At 35.9% G+C, this 18,552-nt stretch overlaps 2 protein-coding genes across 2 annotated transcripts; both read left to right on the plus strand.

Moving 5' to 3' along the window:
* Positions 1 to 210: 210 nt before the first annotated feature.
* fabp7b (fatty acid binding protein 7, brain, b) lies at positions 211 to 2,671 on the plus strand. The gene is made up of 4 exons (XM_022667748.2): positions 211 to 478; positions 643 to 815; positions 1,320 to 1,421; positions 2,487 to 2,671. The coding sequence occupies exons 1-4, from the start codon at positions 307 to 309 to the stop codon at positions 2,535 to 2,537; spliced, it is 498 nt and encodes a 165-aa protein (XP_022523469.2). The 5' UTR covers positions 211 to 306; the 3' UTR covers positions 2,538 to 2,671.
* Positions 2,672 to 4,872: 2,201 nt separating this feature from the next.
* smpdl3a (sphingomyelin phosphodiesterase acid like 3A) lies at positions 4,873 to 14,379 on the plus strand. Its single transcript, XM_007255396.4, has 8 exons — positions 4,873 to 5,068; positions 5,721 to 5,940; positions 7,447 to 7,591; positions 9,827 to 9,923; positions 10,051 to 10,214; positions 10,323 to 10,503; positions 12,186 to 12,310; positions 13,463 to 14,379. Exons 1-8 carry the CDS (start codon positions 4,966 to 4,968, stop codon positions 13,778 to 13,780), a joined length of 1,353 nt encoding a protein of 450 aa, XP_007255458.3. The 5' UTR covers positions 4,873 to 4,965; the 3' UTR covers positions 13,781 to 14,379.
* Positions 14,380 to 18,552: the final 4,173 nt, after the last annotated feature.

Here is an 18,552-nt window from a genome sequence, read left to right on the forward strand (position 1 = left end):
TTGTAGGGAGCCACTATATGACCTTAACAGGATGGAGCCATTTATCAAGGTGTGTTTTTTTTTTACAATGATGAAACAAGGAGTTACGAGGCTATTTTTAAAATGTAAGGAGTAGAAATGACAGATAATTGTGTAAAAATATAAGAAGTAAAAGTAAAAAGAAAAAAAAAAAAAAGTACAGATAACCGACATTACTCAGATTCACTCTTGAAGAACCAGTTTTACTATGTGGAATATGGAAAAATAAATGTGAATATGTAAGTTAAAAGAATCAATCATTCTGACACCTTACTGATTATATAATCTATGAAAACCCTAACGCCTCCCCCAAGCTGGTGTATAAATAACACATTTACACTTGTGCAAAATATCCAGTCATTAAAGCAAATCCAGAGTCGGACTTGGGAAATGGAGGCTTTCTGTGCCAGCTGGAAACTTGTGGGGAGTGAAAACTTCCATGAATACCTGACTGCAGTTGGTAAGATTTTGTCACTCTTTGTATAGATATTGTTTAACTGTGTTTTTTATTTATTTATTTATTTATTTATTACATTTTATTAACGGTTAAAGGTTTATTTATTTGTTTGTTTGTTTAATTTATTGAAATTGATTTACAATTCCATTTACTTTGTACTTCCACAGGCCTAGATGAAGAAATGGTACAAGTAGGAAATGTGCTTAAACCAAAGGTTACAATTTCCCAGGAGGGGGACAAAGTGGTGCTGAAAACAGTGACCAGTGTCAGCAGCAAGGAAATTTCAGGCAAACTGGATGAAGAGTTTGATGACACTACTTTAGATGAAAGAATCTGTAAGGTAAGATCCCTGAAAAGCAGAGAACTCTAGTTACCTTATTTTAGCTAATATGCCATTCCAACAAGTTATGTGAATTTTACTGTTTTCCTCATCTGACCCCATAATTTTTTCCCCAATGTAGGGTTTAGGACTGAACTGGAAAAGTAGAGTGGGGAAGTATATCTTCCCCACTCTACTCATATTATGTCAAATGCACAACTTGCATATGTCCTTGTAAATACTCTAGGCCTCACGTGCTAATGTAGACCATGCAAGGGTGGAGCATGGGTTTGCTAAGTTCCAGTGGACTTTCCAAGTGGGCCCCATCATTACAGCCCTCCCATCTAGGCCTAATTTGCAATTTAAAACCAAGCCTGGTCTGATGTTTAACCCTTTACTATCCCATCATTGACATTCATATGTAAGACCAATGGACAAAACTTTCTGGTTTCCACTAAAACAAGTGGAATCTATTTATGCCTTTAAAGCTGCACCAAATAATCTACATATCTGACTGTTTTCTAGTCTGTTCTGTACCTGGATGGGGACAAACTGGTGTATGTGCAGAAGTGGGATGATAAGCAGTCCACCGCCACTCGTGAGGTCAAGGGTGATCAGATGATCACGGTGAGAATGTGATCTCTTCATTTGTGACTAAACAAACTTAAGTGTAAAAGCCTGTTTGAAAGCATATTACGCTGACCATACACCAAAAGATTTTTAAGCAATTTCACAGTCGCAGATAAATTTCCAGAGTCGGGATAAAATCATGAGAGTCTTGCTAGAGTCGAGTTGCAGTCGCGTCATCTGAATCGTTCATTGTAAAGTGTTTAGGGTTGAAAGCTTTAGTCAGTCTTTTTCTTGTCCTGGCGTACAGATAAATTTAAATCATGTTTAATAGAGTTGCAAGTCTTGAGACTCGACTCACGCAAATAGTGACATGAACAATGTCAACAACCAATAGGAGAATATTTTAAGAATATTTTACGTGACTGTTTACAAACGATTTAAAAAAGAACACATTTTGCAGTTACTATGCCTTATATGGCTCTTACTTTAATGTGTACAGTATTTTGAACACAGGTAACATTTTAAAGTCATTTTAAAGGTCTTTGTCTTAAACTTTGTCTTATTGTGCAGTGTTATTTTTGATACAAATACGTTTAATGAATACACATTTTGCAAAAATGTTGTTCTTTATTGCATTAATTCTTTCTAAAACAAAGGTAAATGTATAGCAGTGAAACTTTGATTCTTTGCTATACAAGGTTGTAGCCAAAAAAGGGTTAATAAAGCTTATAGGATGAGTTGAACACAAAATGTATTCTATTCAAAAAAATGTAAGAACTAACAGTGTGGCAGAAAAAATAAACTGTTGACGGGGACAAAAGCTGTGCGTCTCTGATAAATCACAGTATTGACAAACACATTATTTGTAATTTAATATGTAATATGTATCGTATGTAAACCCCACCAGAAGCATGATGGGAAATAATCTCAATAACAAGAATCTTATTGCAGTCTTGCAGTTAGTGATCCTAAGTCTTTACAAGATCTTAGCCTGTGAGTAAAAAGTCTGTGAGTAAGATGTGTGAGGGTGTCAGACTTTAGTCTCTTTTCAGAGTATTTTCAAAGTCGTGTAGTGTATGGACAGCATTACAGGTTTTTCCTTTTTTAATGCATGTTTTACAGACGCTGGAATTGAATGGCGTGGTGGCTGTCCTCACCTATGAGAGGGTGTGAATGCTGCACAGTCTGCCATCTAGTGACAGAACATGAGATAAACAAGAAGAGCAGCATGCTAATGCTTCATGGTTTTTAATGTTCTGATACATCACTGCAAACCTGTCAATGATTTAATAAATAACTGAGCATGATTATGATCAAGTGTCTTTCATTGTAGTAACACAAGAAAACAAGAACATTTTAGACAAGCAGCTGATAAGTGGACATAGGATGACAAACAAGATAAATGATTTAATAATTCTAGTCTTCAAACTGATCATACAATTTATACAAACTATATTTGGGGTGTGGGTATAGCCCGGCAGCTTCACAAGGCACTAGCACAATTGTACACTTTAGAAAAGGTGCAATACAACTTTAGTATTGTATGCCATACATTTGTTTTTGCAAAATCTATCTATCTATCTATCAAATATGCTGCACATACAGCTTTGTGTATTCTTTTTCCAAACGTGTTAAATTATTAGGACAAAATTACAAACAAAATTAAATCAATTAATTTGCAATTATATTTTTCACTTGAGCACAGGTCATATGTGACAATTTTTTAATGAAAAAATTGTTTTGCCATTTCATTTTCATTACCATACAGGTATTTCACATCTAAATCTAAAATGAAAAATTGTAGAAAGAAAAATAAAAGCTTCACTTTGGCCTTGCCTTTTCTTGATGAACTGCATAAGTAACATTTTTATTTATTTTTCCTTGCAATAGGCTGCATGAACCTCCCATACATACAGCCTTTAATATTAATGAACCAATCTAGTCAGTGGCTGTATTCGAAATGGCATACTACATACTACTCGCGTACTAAATCTGCCTAAAGCTAGTATGCAGTACGCAGTATGCGACCAAACTGAGAATCTGTAGTGCACTACAGGTACCCGGATGGTGTACTACTCCGCTCCGATTTCGCAGTGTGCATGGAGAGCTGTCTTCGTGGTGTACTGCATCCCAACATGCATTGCGGCTGGCTCCTCCAGCTCGCTTCAGAAAAAAACAAGATGGTGGCGAGTGCGAGAGATTTTGAAATTATGGAAATATATATATTTTTAAATTAAGGGAATTATTTTGGAAAGTATCGGCTCACCGCTGTCGAGCCCCTCCGCTGCCGCGGCCGCGCGCTCTCCGCGGCCGGGACCCTCCGCTGCCGCGGCCGAGCGCTCTCCGCGGCCGGGACCCTCCGCTGCCGCGCCGAGCGCTCTCCGCGGCCGGGACCCTCCGAAGTGTGCAGCAACATACAGTTTTAATAAATTATTCTGTTATTTTAATAAATAATGTCCTCAGTTTTAATAAATTATTCTGTTATTTTAATAAATAATTACCTCAGTTTTAATAAATTATTCTGATATTTTAATAAATAATTCCCTCAGTTTTAATAAATTATTCTGTTATTTTAATACATAATTCCCTCAGTTTTAATAAATGATTGTTATATTAATAAATAAGTCCATCAGTTTTAATAAATTACTCTGTTACTTTAATAAATAATTCCCTCTGTTTTAATAAATCGTTCTCTTTATTTAATAAATAATTCCAATAAATCGTTCTGTTAATTTAATAAATAATTACCTTTGTTTAAAAAATCGTTCTGTTGATTTAATAAATAATTCCCTCAGTTTTAATAAATCGTTCTCTTTATTTAATAAATAATTCCAATAAATCGTTCTGTTAATTTAATAAATAATTACCTTTGTTTAAAAAATTGTTCTGTTGATTTAATAAATAATTCCCTCAGTTTTAATAAATCGTTCTCTTTATTTAATAAATAATTCCAATAAATCGTTCTGTTAATTTAATAAATAATTACCTTTGTTTAAAAAATCGTTCTTTTGATTTAATAAATAATTCCCTCAGTTTTACTACATATTTTTCTTTTAAATAAGGGAATGATTTGAATACAAATTAATAAAATTGTTTCACTTGTGCAACGTGTCTCATTTCTTTTATAGTTGAGATTGTGTAAATATGAATAAGAGTTTGTTTAAATGTTTTCTTCTTGATGGTACTTACATAGATGAAAATAGTAATCTACTAAAATAAATAGGAAAACGTATTTAAATATAACTGGAACTTTCTTGGGTTGTTTCTGTTTACAACTCACTGTGAGGAATTCGGAGCACTACAGAGGACTGACTGGTGTGTCATGGGGCCATGTAGGGTACTACAATCAAAAGTGTTGCAGTACCGAATACTACATACTGGGCAGTGTGTAGTATGCAGTATAGTAGTATGCCATTCCGAATACAGCCAGAGACTCTGAGCTCCAGAGTGGAAAACCCAGTCTGCTCACATGATTGCCTGGGAATGAGGCAACATTTGATCACGTGACCATAACACACTTCCTGTTTGGGTATTGCTTTGAAAGTGTTTCCACTGCAGATCCAGACCCAGAGATCAGAGATCAGAGTGAGCTGTGCTCAACATGGAGCTGCTTCTGCTGTACCTGACTGGATCACTCCTCCACCAGCTCACCTGTTCAGCACCAGTACAGGACTCCAGTACACAGATACACCTGCAGACAGCCAGTGAGTACACACACACACACACACACACACACAAACACACTCATTTGCTTAAACAAGAACCTGGGGCACTGTTAGTTTTTCAGCTGCTATTTTCCTTTACAAAAATATTTAAATCTTCTATAATTGGACATGTCATGTTTATTATGGGATTTCCTGGTTTGATTTTTTGTTATTTTAATTCAGCAGTTTACTTACCCATACATAAATACATAAATACAAAATACATACAAAATGATACAAAAATACAAAATATGATTTATTGTTATGATTTATTTGTGTACAGTATTGTATAAAATGTTTTGAAAATGTAGTATTGTACTTATTTAATCATCAACAAAAATCTTTAATATTATAACCCTGGTATACAAGTTATTATTTCGTTTTTATTATTTAGACATATTATTTTTTACATTTATAACTGAAGTGTGCTTTATTTAGATTTTTACTTTTTATTCATTAAGAAGCTAAAAAAAACTTAGACTACTAAAGAAACTAACTGATATCTCTCAACTGATATCTCTTTTTTAAGGATGGCTGCAGGGCAAACTATAAAAAGTGTCTTATGCCCTCTCATATGACTAGATATTCACAGTTCTGATATGTTTAGTTGAAAATCAGTTATTTTAACATGCTTTTAAAAAACTGTTTCCAGCTACAGGCAAATTCTGGCATATCTCAGACCTGCACCTCGACCCCACCTATCATATCACCACAGATCCTTCCAAAGTGTGTTTCTCCTCAAAGGGCTTTCCTGTGAAGAACCCCGGACTTTTTGGAGATTTCCTGTGCGACTCTCCCTACCAGCTAATTCTCTCAGCCTTCAGTCATATGAAACACGTGGAACAGCAGCCTGAGTTCATAATCTGGACGGGGTATGAGACTTTCAATTCACAGCCAAAACGCTGATTACAGAGTTTTATTTCCCACTTCTTGTAGTGGGCGGTCAGCCGTCACATTTGGGAACAATGCATTGCTGTTGTAAAAGTGACCATTAAAATGAAAATGAAATTTTGAACACATGTAGGCAATTATGTCTGGATACATGAATGCAGTAAAGACTCAAATAAAGACGAATCAAATTTACAAACTTAAAAATTCAAACTTTCAGACCTTGTTTTAGCACTCAATAATTATTGAATCATCTAAGCAACTGTATAAAGATCTGAAAATGAAAGTAACTGATGCTCACAAAGCAGGGGAAGGCGGATGTTTTCAGCTTGTGGTTTTTACAGTGGTGCATCTTTTATGAAGGTACATCAGTTCACAGGAGCTATAGGGGTCAAAATGAGATTAAAAAATTGTTAATATGCTGGTAAAACAGGTAAATCAAAACCTCCATATGACTACTAATACACTGAATTTTCAGTCAAGAAAATCAATCTTTTTGGAAGTGTAGTAAGAGTGACACCTACTTGCAACCACATTACAAAATTCAGATGCCACAAAATATGCCAAATGGGTTTAGAAAGGAGTACTGTGGAGTAATTTAAAGTTAATTGTTAACCATTGTGATGTATCTGTCTTACTGTGGGGTTGTGCTACTTACTATCTATTACCATCTGTGTTAGCAAATGTAAACCCACCTTGGAAAATGCTGAAGTATGATAATCCAAAACATACATGAAATTATGTGAATGTCTACCTAAACTTGGGAATGTCTCAACTAGAGACCTTCAGCACAAATTAATAAGAGACCAATCCATGTAAAACAACTAAAATACTTGATTTGCTACAGTGTTTATAAGCTTATTCCTGACATTGTAAGGTCCACTCACTTTTGCATAGGCCACATGGATTGTTTTGATAGATTGTCTTATGTAAGAAGGATAGATTATCTGTAAATTAGTATATTATTGGTTATAAAACATATACATATATGCACCAACTCGGCTCACAGAAATAAAGTCCATTGTCATTGACTATTTTCTATGACGATGAAGTTTTAATAATTTTATTTTATATAATTTAGCTCAAGCTGTGCTTATTCTTAAATTAAAAAAAAAAGTCTACGGTAACACAAGTGTATACAACAAGATGTTAGAAGATTACAGAAAGTGAACTGAGAAGAACTGCATTTTCCACTATAATTCAATACAATGCCAGTTTTCAGATGCTGTAATAACAGTTTCTGAGCCATGCCCATGAAGTGGTGGTAATCTTGCTGCTGGCTACTGGCCTTTAACCTTTAATCAGATAAGCCTAAACTTGGCATGCATTTTGCACATTGGGCACAATGAAAATATTTAACATATGTTACCAGTCATGTTACTGCACTCTGATGCGGGATTAGCATTTTTTGTGTAAATACCTACTGAATAGTCGTGTGTATGCATGTGAGTTGTTAATGCTTGTGTAAAGAGTGTGTTTTTTGTATACAGGGATAGTCCTCCTCATGTTCCACCAGAGGAGCTGTCCACAGATGCTGTGATCAGTGTGACAAGCAACATGACTCACACCATACGCCAGTTCTTCCCTCAGCTGCCAGTGTACCCAGCCCTGGGCAACCACGACTACTGGCCACAGGTATTTCTTTAAAGGCCTCTAAGCTTTTAAATTCTAATGTATTTAACGTATTGAAGCACTTAAATGTAACTTTACTTCCAAGACGTGCCCAGCCCATGTTATAGAGATCTACCACCCAGTAGAGTTTAACTCCTAGTCCAGTCTAACTTGAGTTGGGTCCAGCTAATGTAGTCCTGCACGGTCTTTATCTGCTTGTGCATTAGAGGCAGAAGATCACTTGGACCAGACTGATCTAAAGGTGCTAAATTGCTAAAACTAAAAAAGGGTTAAAGGTTGCATCCCAACTGTGTACTGCACACTAACACTACAAGGTTTGTACCATTATATTAATTCTAATAGTCTGGGTTTGGCAGGTCAATACACAACATGTTTGCCTATTTGTTACTAACTGGAAGTGGGGAAGCAATGTTAAGCCAAAATGCAATACTGCAAGTTTTCGAGCCTCCACTGTCAGCACTTTTTTCTAATGTTGCTTCTCCGTTTCAATTTCCAGACTACTGCTAAAGTATGTATTGTGGGTATTTGCTTTTACTCAGGTTTGGCACTTATCACTTATCTAAACTACATTCTTAAAAAAAAACATGTTAGTGTAAATAATATGCAAGTGGGATACTCCCATACACATTGTTCCTTACTCCACTACATGGTACATACACTACTCAACTTTGCTTGCTTTTGGTACCTGGTTTGCTTTCCACTACCACAGCTAACTGTACTATAAACTCTGGCCAGCTGGCACATATTAATATGTTATATTTTAGTCCCTATTTGTCTCAGTAAAGGGAGGCGTACTACAGTATTCAACACGCACAATGTTGACAGTTGTCTAGTCAAACAGGTTTTCAAGACATGCCGAGCAACACTCAAGCTCTCCTTGTGATCACCTGTTTCATTTGTTATTTGTTTAGTTTTTCTAGTATGCTACTGATCTAAGGAATTACACCGACCTCTAAACAAAAGGTTTAATGTTGAAAAAAAAATAATTGTTTTGTTGTTTTTCTTTATTTTCATTTATTTTCTGCACTATGGATTGATGTTGGAGATGTGGAGGCGATTGAGGGACATTATTCAAATTATGTAGTATACCAAAAATGTGCCCCCCCTTTACAGTCCCCTGACTTGATTTGGCAGCGGGTGTCATGTCCTTGCCCTGTTTCCTGTCTGTCCTCGTGCCTGTGTGTTCCCCACGTGACCTGTGCCCCTGTGTTCTGTCTCAGTACTTTTCCACCTGTATCAATTTGTAGCTCCGCCCCCTAGCCCCAGGTGTTTTCACTTCCCGTGTTGTGTATATATAGTCCCCCTGTGTCACTTTTTCCTCATCGGTCTTTGTACCAACTCCTGTTGTTTGTCTCTCAGCGTTTCTCTGTTTCTAATTGCCTTAGTTTCTTGTTCCGTGTTTTATTCCAAGTTTTGTGTTTATTTTCTTGTTTATTCCTAGTTTGTTTTCCCTTGTCTTTATCTTGTTTATTTCTCGGTTCTCCCTTTGTTATTTTATAGTTCCTCGTTTATTTCCTTGTTTTGTTTTCTTTATTTAGTCTTAGTTAATGTTATTTGTTTGTTTCTTTGTTTATTTGTCTGTTATTTATTTAATAAATTATATTTCTAATTTACCTGCATTTACATCTGCCTCCACCTCTCCCTGCCTGCACCCATTCCTGACAGAAAGACCGACGAGGACAAAGTGATACAGGGGGACTATATATACACAACACGGGACGTGAAAACACCTGAGGCTAGGGGGCGGAGCTACAAATTGACACAGGTGGAAAAGTACTGAGACAGTTAAGGGCCCCTCTATTAACAAAAGTTTGAATTTCTTAGAGCTTCACAGATATTAAATTGTAAGTATATTAGAGTTTCCCATAGATGTTCTGAGTTTCTGAGCTTTCAGGAATCAGGAATCAGGAATGTTTGCATGCATGGCTACCCAGAATGCAATGGGTGATACCAGTACTCAAGTCTTTGTTCAGGGCTGCCAAGAGGAGACCTGGCAAGGCTTGGTTGTGAAGGCCGTGATAAAGATGTACAAGCTTTATGTAAATTAAAGCCAGTGTTTTATGTCTTTGGTAATAATTATTTAGAAGTAAAGTGTTGTATGTGCTATATAACTCATTTTATAGTCTGTACTGTATATATCACTGTATGTATGATAATGTGTATACTGGCTGCTGAGGCTATATGTTATGTTATGTTGCACTCCAACCTTTTTCTTTGTCTATTTTTTTTCTCTATCAGGATCAACTTCCAGCTAAAACAAATGCAGTTTATGAGGCTGTAGCCAAACTTTGGGCTCCATGGCTGAGCTCAGAAGCCCTTGCTACTCTCCGTGAAGGTATGATACATGTGAGAGGTTTATTATATAACTGCTATACTGTATTGCAGTTGCACAATTGTGGATGGTATATCAAAATTACTATCTGTTGTGCTGATGGTCATTACCTGCCCCTGTTTTCTTGAAGGTGGTTTTTACTCACAGCTGATTAAGCCTGGTCTCCGTGTGGTGAGCCTAAACACAAACTTTTATTACACTCCCAACAAGGCCACAGAGAACCTGACAGATCCAGGTGGCCAATTCAAGTGGCTGCAGGACACACTGGAGCTGTCCAAACAAAGCCTTGAGAAAGTAGGTGCATTTCTACGATCCAACCAATCAGGTTTTGGGATCTGGAATAATAAATGATATGTGTGGTATTCCACTGATCCTCTTTTGTTGCTCTTCTTTTTCTCTAAGGTCTATGTGATCGCTCATGTCCCCATTGGTTATTTGCCTTATGCTAAAGACACCACGGCCATGAGGGAACACCACAACGAAAAGCTGGTGGACATTTTCCGCAGCTACAGCAGCATCATTCAGGGCCAATTCTATGGTCACACTCACAGAGACAGCATAATGGTTTTGCTGGATCAGCAAGGTAACAGCCTGACGAGGCCTCCAACATTTTTTACACAAAAAATAACTCTGTAAAGTGCTGGAATTGCGTAGTTACTGCCCTTTCATTTACACTGATCTTAAATCAGAATCGAACTTTACTTATGTTTATATATGTCACTTTTAGTCCATTACCACTATTACACCCACTCAATGAAAAAATATATATATATATTTTGACTATTCATATCAGTATCTTTATTAAATCAGCCAAGCAATGAAGAACCTGTTGCTCTGAACTGAACACTGAGCCATGAAGTTGAATTTGAGGAATTATTAGCTATTAATATATACATCACTTTATTATCCCTATTAAGGAATACTATATAGGTTTATATATATATATATATATATATATATATATATATATATATATATATATACATATATATATATATATATATATATATATATACATATATATATATATGTATATATATATATATGTATATATATATATACATATATATATATACATGTATATATATATATATGTATATATATATATATATTATATACACACACAAATACACGCATATACTGGCTGGCAAAAAAAAAAGTCACACTCTAATATTTGGTTGAACCCCCTTAAGCTTTGAACAAAGTCTTCTACAGCACATCCCAAAGATTCTCAACGGGGTTCATTTCTGGACTGGTCTGCTGGCCCGTCCATGTGTGAAAATTATGTCTCATGATCCTTAAACCCTGTACTCTTTCACAGTAAATCCAGGCATTGTCATCTTTAAATATACCCATGTGGCCAGGGAAGAAATGATGCATGCCAGTAATCTGACACTATTGAAACAGATTATCATCTTTACCACAACCACAGGATGTGTCTTTCACATGGTTATTTAACAAAGTTGGGGTTCAATAACTTGTTGCCAGCAGAAACATAATCAACCGTGCAGTAATAAAATTTGTTCATCACTTCATTTATTAAAAAAACCATCACCATCATTAAAAACCTGTTGATCAATGCAATAAAATTCAGCTAGAGTCTATCTACCCATAATAATAAAAGTGTCACATTTATTTTAAATCTTCTGCATTTGCTTAGTTTATTTGCATATTATTCAGATGGTGTGTAGAGTACCCACGGCCTTTTGAATATTGGATATATGTAATGGATATAGTCCTTTTTCATTTTATTTTCCAGACTGAAAATATGAAACCAGTTTTAAATGTGTAAAAAAGTCCAATATTATCCTCTGCACTGTGCATATACAGTATATAAGCACAATTACACAGCTTTTTCCCTTCAAATGTAGCTAATCACCCAAGACATGTTTGGTGTCTAAAGTTTATTTGTCACATGTGCTACAATGCTAATGTAATTATCAAGTAATGGAAACTTAGACCCCACCAATGAACATTTTGCTGATTTATTGTGTATTACATACTGTTATCTATTAGAAAGGCACTGGTGCAAATATAATTGTACAGAAATTCAGATACCTCTACTTCTGGGTTTAAAGATCACGTAACAGCTCAACATGGTTTAAAGCAAATGTGTGATCAGTTCCACATTAACTGGTGAATAAAAAATGCTTTTGTTTGTAATATACATTAGATTTGTAGTTCTAGTGCAAAAATAAAGGAGCAGAATAAAGACATGTGTAAATAAATGTTTTCACCATAAACATACTCTGCTTTTTTTCGTAGGGAAGCCTGTTAACTCCATCTTTGTAACACCGGCAGTGACCCCAATAAAAAGTCCCGGGGAGCCGTTTTCAAACAATCCTGGTGTCCGCATGTACCTGTACGACACTCAAGACTATGGCTTACAGGTAAGTAACAAATTGCAGTATCAGTCGTTTGGCCTGAGGGAAATTCTTTTTTGAATATTTTTTTTAAATAAGAAATTTACAACTGCTGTGTCTAAATTTGCAAATTCAGAAAAGCAGGAGCTTTGGGAGCCAAAGCAAGTTTTTTTGAGATCCTAACAGAAGTTGGTTACAAGCTGATTACTTTTTTACTTATCTACTTTTTCTTCAGTTCCTAATTTCTTTTATTATGTAAATCCTTTTTTCTGAGGATTTTCTTTAGTCTTCTCTTTTAGATCAACTGAATCACAAAAAGGAAATATTGGAGCTTAATGTGCTGACCAAGAAAAAACAACGATTTTTTTTTATTTGTTTTAAAGACTAAACATTTAAACATTTCTGTGCTGAGAGATGCATTACAGTGTAGTTACATTTAAATATACTGAGACATAGAGAAGTACTGGATGACTCAGTATAGAGGATATATAAAACATTTTGTGTGAAGATTAATACAGTTTTTTTTTTGTATAATATTTAATTTTGACTTTTATTTCCTCCTCCAATGTTAAGTACAGGCCAAAAGTTTTCAATGTGTTTTCTTTATTTTTATGACTATTTACATTGTAGATTCTCACTGAGTTATGTACTTAACCAAAAAAGGTAAAATAACTAAAAAAATAAATATATATATATATTATTATTAATTATTATTTTACCTTACCAAACCATCTGGATTGGGTTCAGGTCCGGTGACTGTGGAGGCCAGGTCATTTTTTTTGTTAAATACATAAAGCTCCACATGTGTTCATTTATAGTTTTGATGCCCTCAGTGAGAATCTATAATGTAAATAGTCATGAAAATAAAGAAAAAACATTGAATGAGAAGGTGTGTCCACACTTTTGGCCTGTACTATATAAAAAGCTATATTCAATAGTGGTATCTAACCAACTGAGAAAACTCTGTGAGGATGTACAAAAACTCTGTTCTGCTGGTTCCATTAGTTCCAGGGTGGGATTGAGTCAGCTGATTGCCCCTCCTCAACTGTTGCCTAGAGCGATTAATGGAGGTGTCAGTTTTAATTATATGGAACGTTTTAATCAGGGTTCTTCCGTAGAGCAGGGCTCCTCTCGTCTTTCACTCATTTGGTAAACAGTTTTTGTTCTTCTCCTCTAAAGGATCTTTGGCAGTATTACTTGAATCTGACTGAAGCGAACAAGAAAGAGCAGCCCAACTGGAGCCTTGAATACACCATGACTGAGGCTTTCGCTATCAAAGACATTCAGCCACAAAGCCTGCATGAACTCGCCCTGAAGTTTGAAGCACCACAAAGCAAAGACTTTCAGAAGTATTTCACTCATTTCATGGTAAGTTACAGTGACACCATTACCTGTGAAGGCGTCTGTAAGATGGTGCAGGTCTGCTCTGTGCACTATTTGGACCGGGATTCTTACTCGCAGTGTATGAAGAAGAGAAGAGCAGGTCGCCTCAATTAAGTAGCCAGAACTACGATGCATAATATTTTTTCTTTTTCTCTGTATCTTTTTGTTTCGTTGTAATCACCAACAAAAATAAAAATTGTAGATCTTGTTTTTTTTTTAAAGGGAAAAAAATCAGTGTGTATTTAACGGAAAGGAGGGTCTGATTGTGAGAAAAGACAAATCTGTGGAAATGATAAAAGTAGTATAAATGATTACTTTAACCAAATAAATAGATTTTATATTTTTGAGTTTTTTTTCCAATGCTTTTCTATAAGTAAATGTATTTTTCAGATGATTATACTGATTTGTTTTAAAAATGGGGCTAAATCGGTTTATATGAAATGAATCCCATTTAAAGTTATGGTTTAAATAATTTGTTTTATTTTTTTTCGTTAGACGACTGTTTTTTGTAATTGACTTGCTGCTGAATTATTGTTCACTTTAATTTAGGCATTAAATAATTTGAACGTGCTGCTTTGTTTTATTTAGGCCAGTTACATTTTCTTTATTGTGAAGATGGTGCCTTCTTTGCACAAAAAAAGAAACTGTCGATAGCTGCTGTATTGTATTTTTAATTGTTTCATAATTAAAGAATTTCCTCTAAGCATTGTAAATGAATGTCTCATATGTGATACTGAGATGTTTCATAGTTTATTTTGCTTTTCTTGTACCAGTCAGATATTAGGCAATACACAGACATGATCAAACATCAAACTTTGCAAAGAAATGCTCATTTTGCAGTGCTGTGTGTCAATTAGAGTCAGTTAATTAATCTTAGTCTTTAGTCTATTCCATTTGAACTTGCATGTTGGAATTTCCATGTTCCAAATAGGAAATTCCAACTGCAACACCCCACAAGTAAGTTTTCAGTATGACTTTACAATACTGTTCTATAGTTAATAGGTAACTATGCAGGAACTAAGCAGGAATTAATAAATATTAATAATATTAATAAATAGTGGTACATTTACACCTTAATCCCTTCTATGAACTACCTGGGAGTAGTAATTAATTACTTAGTTGGTAGTAGTGAAATAAGTGGTATAGTAGTTCACTATTAACTCAACATTGATTTACTAATTATGTCTCATAATAACTACCATTGCTTACTGCCCACAGCAACATCAACAGCTTAGCTAAAAAAATATTAAATGCCACCTGAAGAACTAACTGGATCTAAATCAATCAGAAGATTGATTTGATGGTTTAAATCCCGGTCATGCAGCTTGCCATTGGCAGCCGGAGTCTGAAAGAGCACAATTGGCCGTGCTCTCTCTGGTTGGGTGATGTCAGTAAGCACAGGTGTCTGTTAGCTGATGTATCAGTGCTGGGTCGCTGTGCTTTCCTCTGAGAATGCTGGCTACTCAACAGTGCAATATCTGCAGCCCTTTCAAAATTAGGTAGTGGCTGACTTCACATGGGAGACGTGCTAGTCCTCATACTCCTACTGTTGGGGCCTTACTAGTGAAAGAGAGAGTTCAGCCGAGTAGATGGGTGAAGTTTGCAAGTTGGGAAGAAAAAAAGAAAACAAAAAATTAGCATAATTTAGTGACTTATTATTGAGTAGTCCCTACTTAGTTCCTGCACATTTATCTCTTAACTATGAAACAGTATTGTAAAGGTTTACCAGATTTTTTTACTGTGAAATTTGGGATAGGCTCACCAACCTGAATTCAGAATTCAAGATGGCTGCACTGCACATCAGCAATAGTTAAAGTAGTTAAAGCAGTAATTTAATGCACTTTATTATCACTTCTCTCTATTTATGTGTAATAAAATCAGTCATACACTCACTATTGTCAAACTTCTAGCTGTGTATGTTCAAAATACACTGTAATATATTATCAACTGGTATTGCTTTCAAAGATAATGTGGGACAATGCTGACTATGATAACCCAGGATATGAAAAGCAGGACATGCTTTGGTTAGATGTGGATAGGTTAAAAACAGTGAGGAATTTTCATTCATCTGTAATCATCAATAATTGGACCATGGCCATCTATGAGACTATCTGAGACTTTTATTTTTTCAAGCACCTCTTGTTGTTCTTACCTGAGGGAGAAATCAGAAGTTCAGCCGGTCATGTGAGACTTCTTTAGCTGCTACATGAGTGAATCAGGTGAATCTGATTGGAACTTCATTCAGTAAATCAGCAGGAGATCTGCTTATTAGGAATCAGTTACTCACATGCATTTTAGAGCTTACAGAGGTCAGAGCTGCTGGTATAATCATATGCCATCTGCTAGGATCATTTATATACAGTATAAAGCAGTTAAACTTTGGGAAACTGAAGTGAATTTATTTAGGAATGCATGGTTTGCCATCTGCTTTTTGACCCCCAGGGCCTTGATGAATGTAATATTAGTATTGGCCACATGTACGCATTATATATTACTTAATGGTCAATTAGCTAGATAGTCGTGGTTACATATGCTTAGCCAGCCTTAGGCCCACTTATAAATGTTTTGGGGTTTCTGAAAAATTAATATGAACTTATTTTTAAAAAAATGCATCAAGAAGAAATGAATGAACATGAGAGAAACTTGTTAGGTAGTCATGCCAAACAGTCACGAAGTGATGCACGATGGCCTGGTGACATGATGTGGGGTGCAATTTCATGCCAGATCCACTTTGACTTTGACAGCCCAATGTACATTAATGAGATCATGCAACAACTGGCCCTATCTTTTCAGAGTACACACTCCAGTGCGCCTTTTCAACAGGACAATGCTCGCCTACAAACTGCTAGCACCTCGGGAGTTTGTACGAAGAAACAGGTACCATGTGCCATGGTCAGCCACACTGCCAGACCTGTCCCCTATTGAAAATGTCTGGGATGCTATTGCAGACATCCCAAGTTGCAAAAGTCGATTTCAGGGAGGTTAACAACCCCCCCCTCCCCCCGCCAAAAAAAACAGAACAAAAACCTTGGACACACACCAAAGGATAACGAAATTTTACTTTTATTTTAATTAATTAATTAATTAATTAATAATTTCCCTGCCTCCGCCATGAACTGCTTTCTCTCCGTCCGGGAGGGGGGAAAAACACTACCCGCCCACACTAAAAACTGATTGGCTGTCTCACAGACTCTTTGCAGAGAACAGGCCAATCAGAACCCTCTCTGTTTTCTCTCTCTCCTTCCCACACACGATTAAAGAAAAAAAGTCTGTCGCCTGTGTGCGCGTTTATGGGGCACTCGTTCTGAATTCCGGGAGATTATATGTGACTCGCGGGCATCAGGGAGCCACTACCGAAATGCGGGAGACTCCCGCAGCTTCAGGGAGACTTGGTTTGTCTGCTATTGAATGCTCTGTAAACACTCCACCCCTACCACAAAGTCTGCGTTAATATTCAAGCTGCACAGGATGGATTAGAACAGCATACCATTAGGAACATCTACAACTCCATGCTGAGATGTTGCTTATATCAGTCTAAATGTTTAATCAATTATTGTTCAGAGTAACTGTACTTGTATTTTCCATTAAAAAAAAAAACATTGCAATTTGACACTTCCTTCTGAGTGCAACTATTTATGTAGCCATTTCTCTGATTATAATTGAATTCTTTTATACGGCCAATCGTCATTCTTCAGAAGTGTACTGTCTTTTTTTTTTTTTTTTTACCTTGCCTGTGAGACTGATGCTTGGCCCTTTAAGTCCATATCAGCAAGGGTCAGTGCTGCTGGCTGGCAAAGGTCAACTGATTCAGGGTTTAATTTATTGAATTCCCTCGAAACCATGCTGTTTTAAACTGTGGATTACAGTCAGGATTGTACACCATCACAATGAACCCGGGCCACTGGAATCTGTAAAATATGGCTGGTAATTTTATGAAGCTCTGTGGGGGATGAGGGAATATGCACTCCAAGAAGCAAGGATTACACATCATCAGACAGCTTCCACAAAAACCGGAGCACATTATAGAGCATAATGGTGCAGTATACAGTTCAAAGCAACACACCTTAGGCCAACAGCATATCCGATTAATACCGTAGTGTTTCTTGCTGTTTTCTGCGTCTTTCTGAGGTTACCCTGTGGAAATGGATTATCCTGGAGAAGCTTCTCCTAATTACAGTTGTTTGATGTCTTTGATCAGCATTTTGCACCGTCTAGCTAATGAAATGCAAATGTGTTTGACTGCTATAACAAGGATACATTTGACCTCACAGTCTTTTGCAACAAACTACTGGTGTATTTTTTCTGGCTAAAGTCTGCCATGGCAATGTGATGTTACTCTATGCATCTGTCCTTTCTCTTGTGCATGTGTGTGTAATTCATACATAGATCAACAAAGAAATAGTTACAAAAATAGTTGCATCCAGAAGAAGGAAGGAAGATAAACAATGAAAATTACAAATGAATGATGGATTGACATGGACGTCTTTTAGTCACAATTATTGCACTACACATACAGAGGTAGTGTCTAACTAGCACCACAGGCATTTTTTTATTAGAGATGTTTAAGTATACTTATATTTATATATACTTATTCAGTGTTTCTTTTGAAGTCATGGATAGTCAATATTAGGACAACTTTCTTCCTTATTTTTTGACGCAGTAAAAGCCTTTTTCACTCTCCTAGTCTCTATTTTTGCTGTTATTAAGAAAAATTATATATAGTTTTTACAAAAAAAACATATAAAGCTGGTTTCCTTTATAGATAAGAAAGCTCTTAACCAGATTTTAAAAAAAAACAAAAAAAACAATTGCATTTACAAGATTCTATGAGACATCATGGGTTCTACATTAAACTAGTGCCTTTATTTACAGAACCTGAACTTTGC

This window comes from Astyanax mexicanus, chromosome 1, assembly GCF_023375975.1.
Source record: "Astyanax mexicanus isolate ESR-SI-001 chromosome 1, AstMex3_surface, whole genome shotgun sequence".
Classification (NCBI taxonomy): Eukaryota; Metazoa; Chordata; class Actinopteri; order Characiformes; family Acestrorhamphidae; genus Astyanax; species Astyanax mexicanus.

What these genes read in the sequence shown, in the direction of transcription:
- fabp7b (XM_022667748.2), top strand. Translation starts at nt 307, where the DNA reads ATGAAAACCCTAACGCCTCCCCCAAGCTGGTGTATAAATAACACATTT. An exon ending in TAGATGAAAGAATCTGTAAG is followed by an intron (nt 816 to 1,319) that starts GTAAGATCCCTG and finishes ACTGTTTTCTAG; the next exon opens with TCTGTTCTGTACCTGGATGG. An exon ending in AGGGTGATCAGATGATCACG is followed by an intron (nt 1,422 to 2,486) that starts GTGAGAATGTGA and finishes CATGTTTTACAG; the next exon opens with ACGCTGGAATTGAATGGCGT.
- smpdl3a (XM_007255396.4), top strand. Translation starts at nt 4,966, where the DNA reads ATGGAGCTGCTTCTGCTGTACCTGACTGGATCACTCCTCCACCAGCTC. An exon ending in ACCACGACTACTGGCCACAG is followed by an intron (nt 7,592 to 9,826) that starts GTATTTCTTTAA and finishes TTTCTCTATCAG; the next exon opens with GATCAACTTCCAGCTAAAAC. An exon ending in CTCAAGACTATGGCTTACAG is followed by an intron (nt 12,311 to 13,462) that starts GTAAGTAACAAA and finishes TCTCCTCTAAAG; the next exon opens with GATCTTTGGCAGTATTACTT.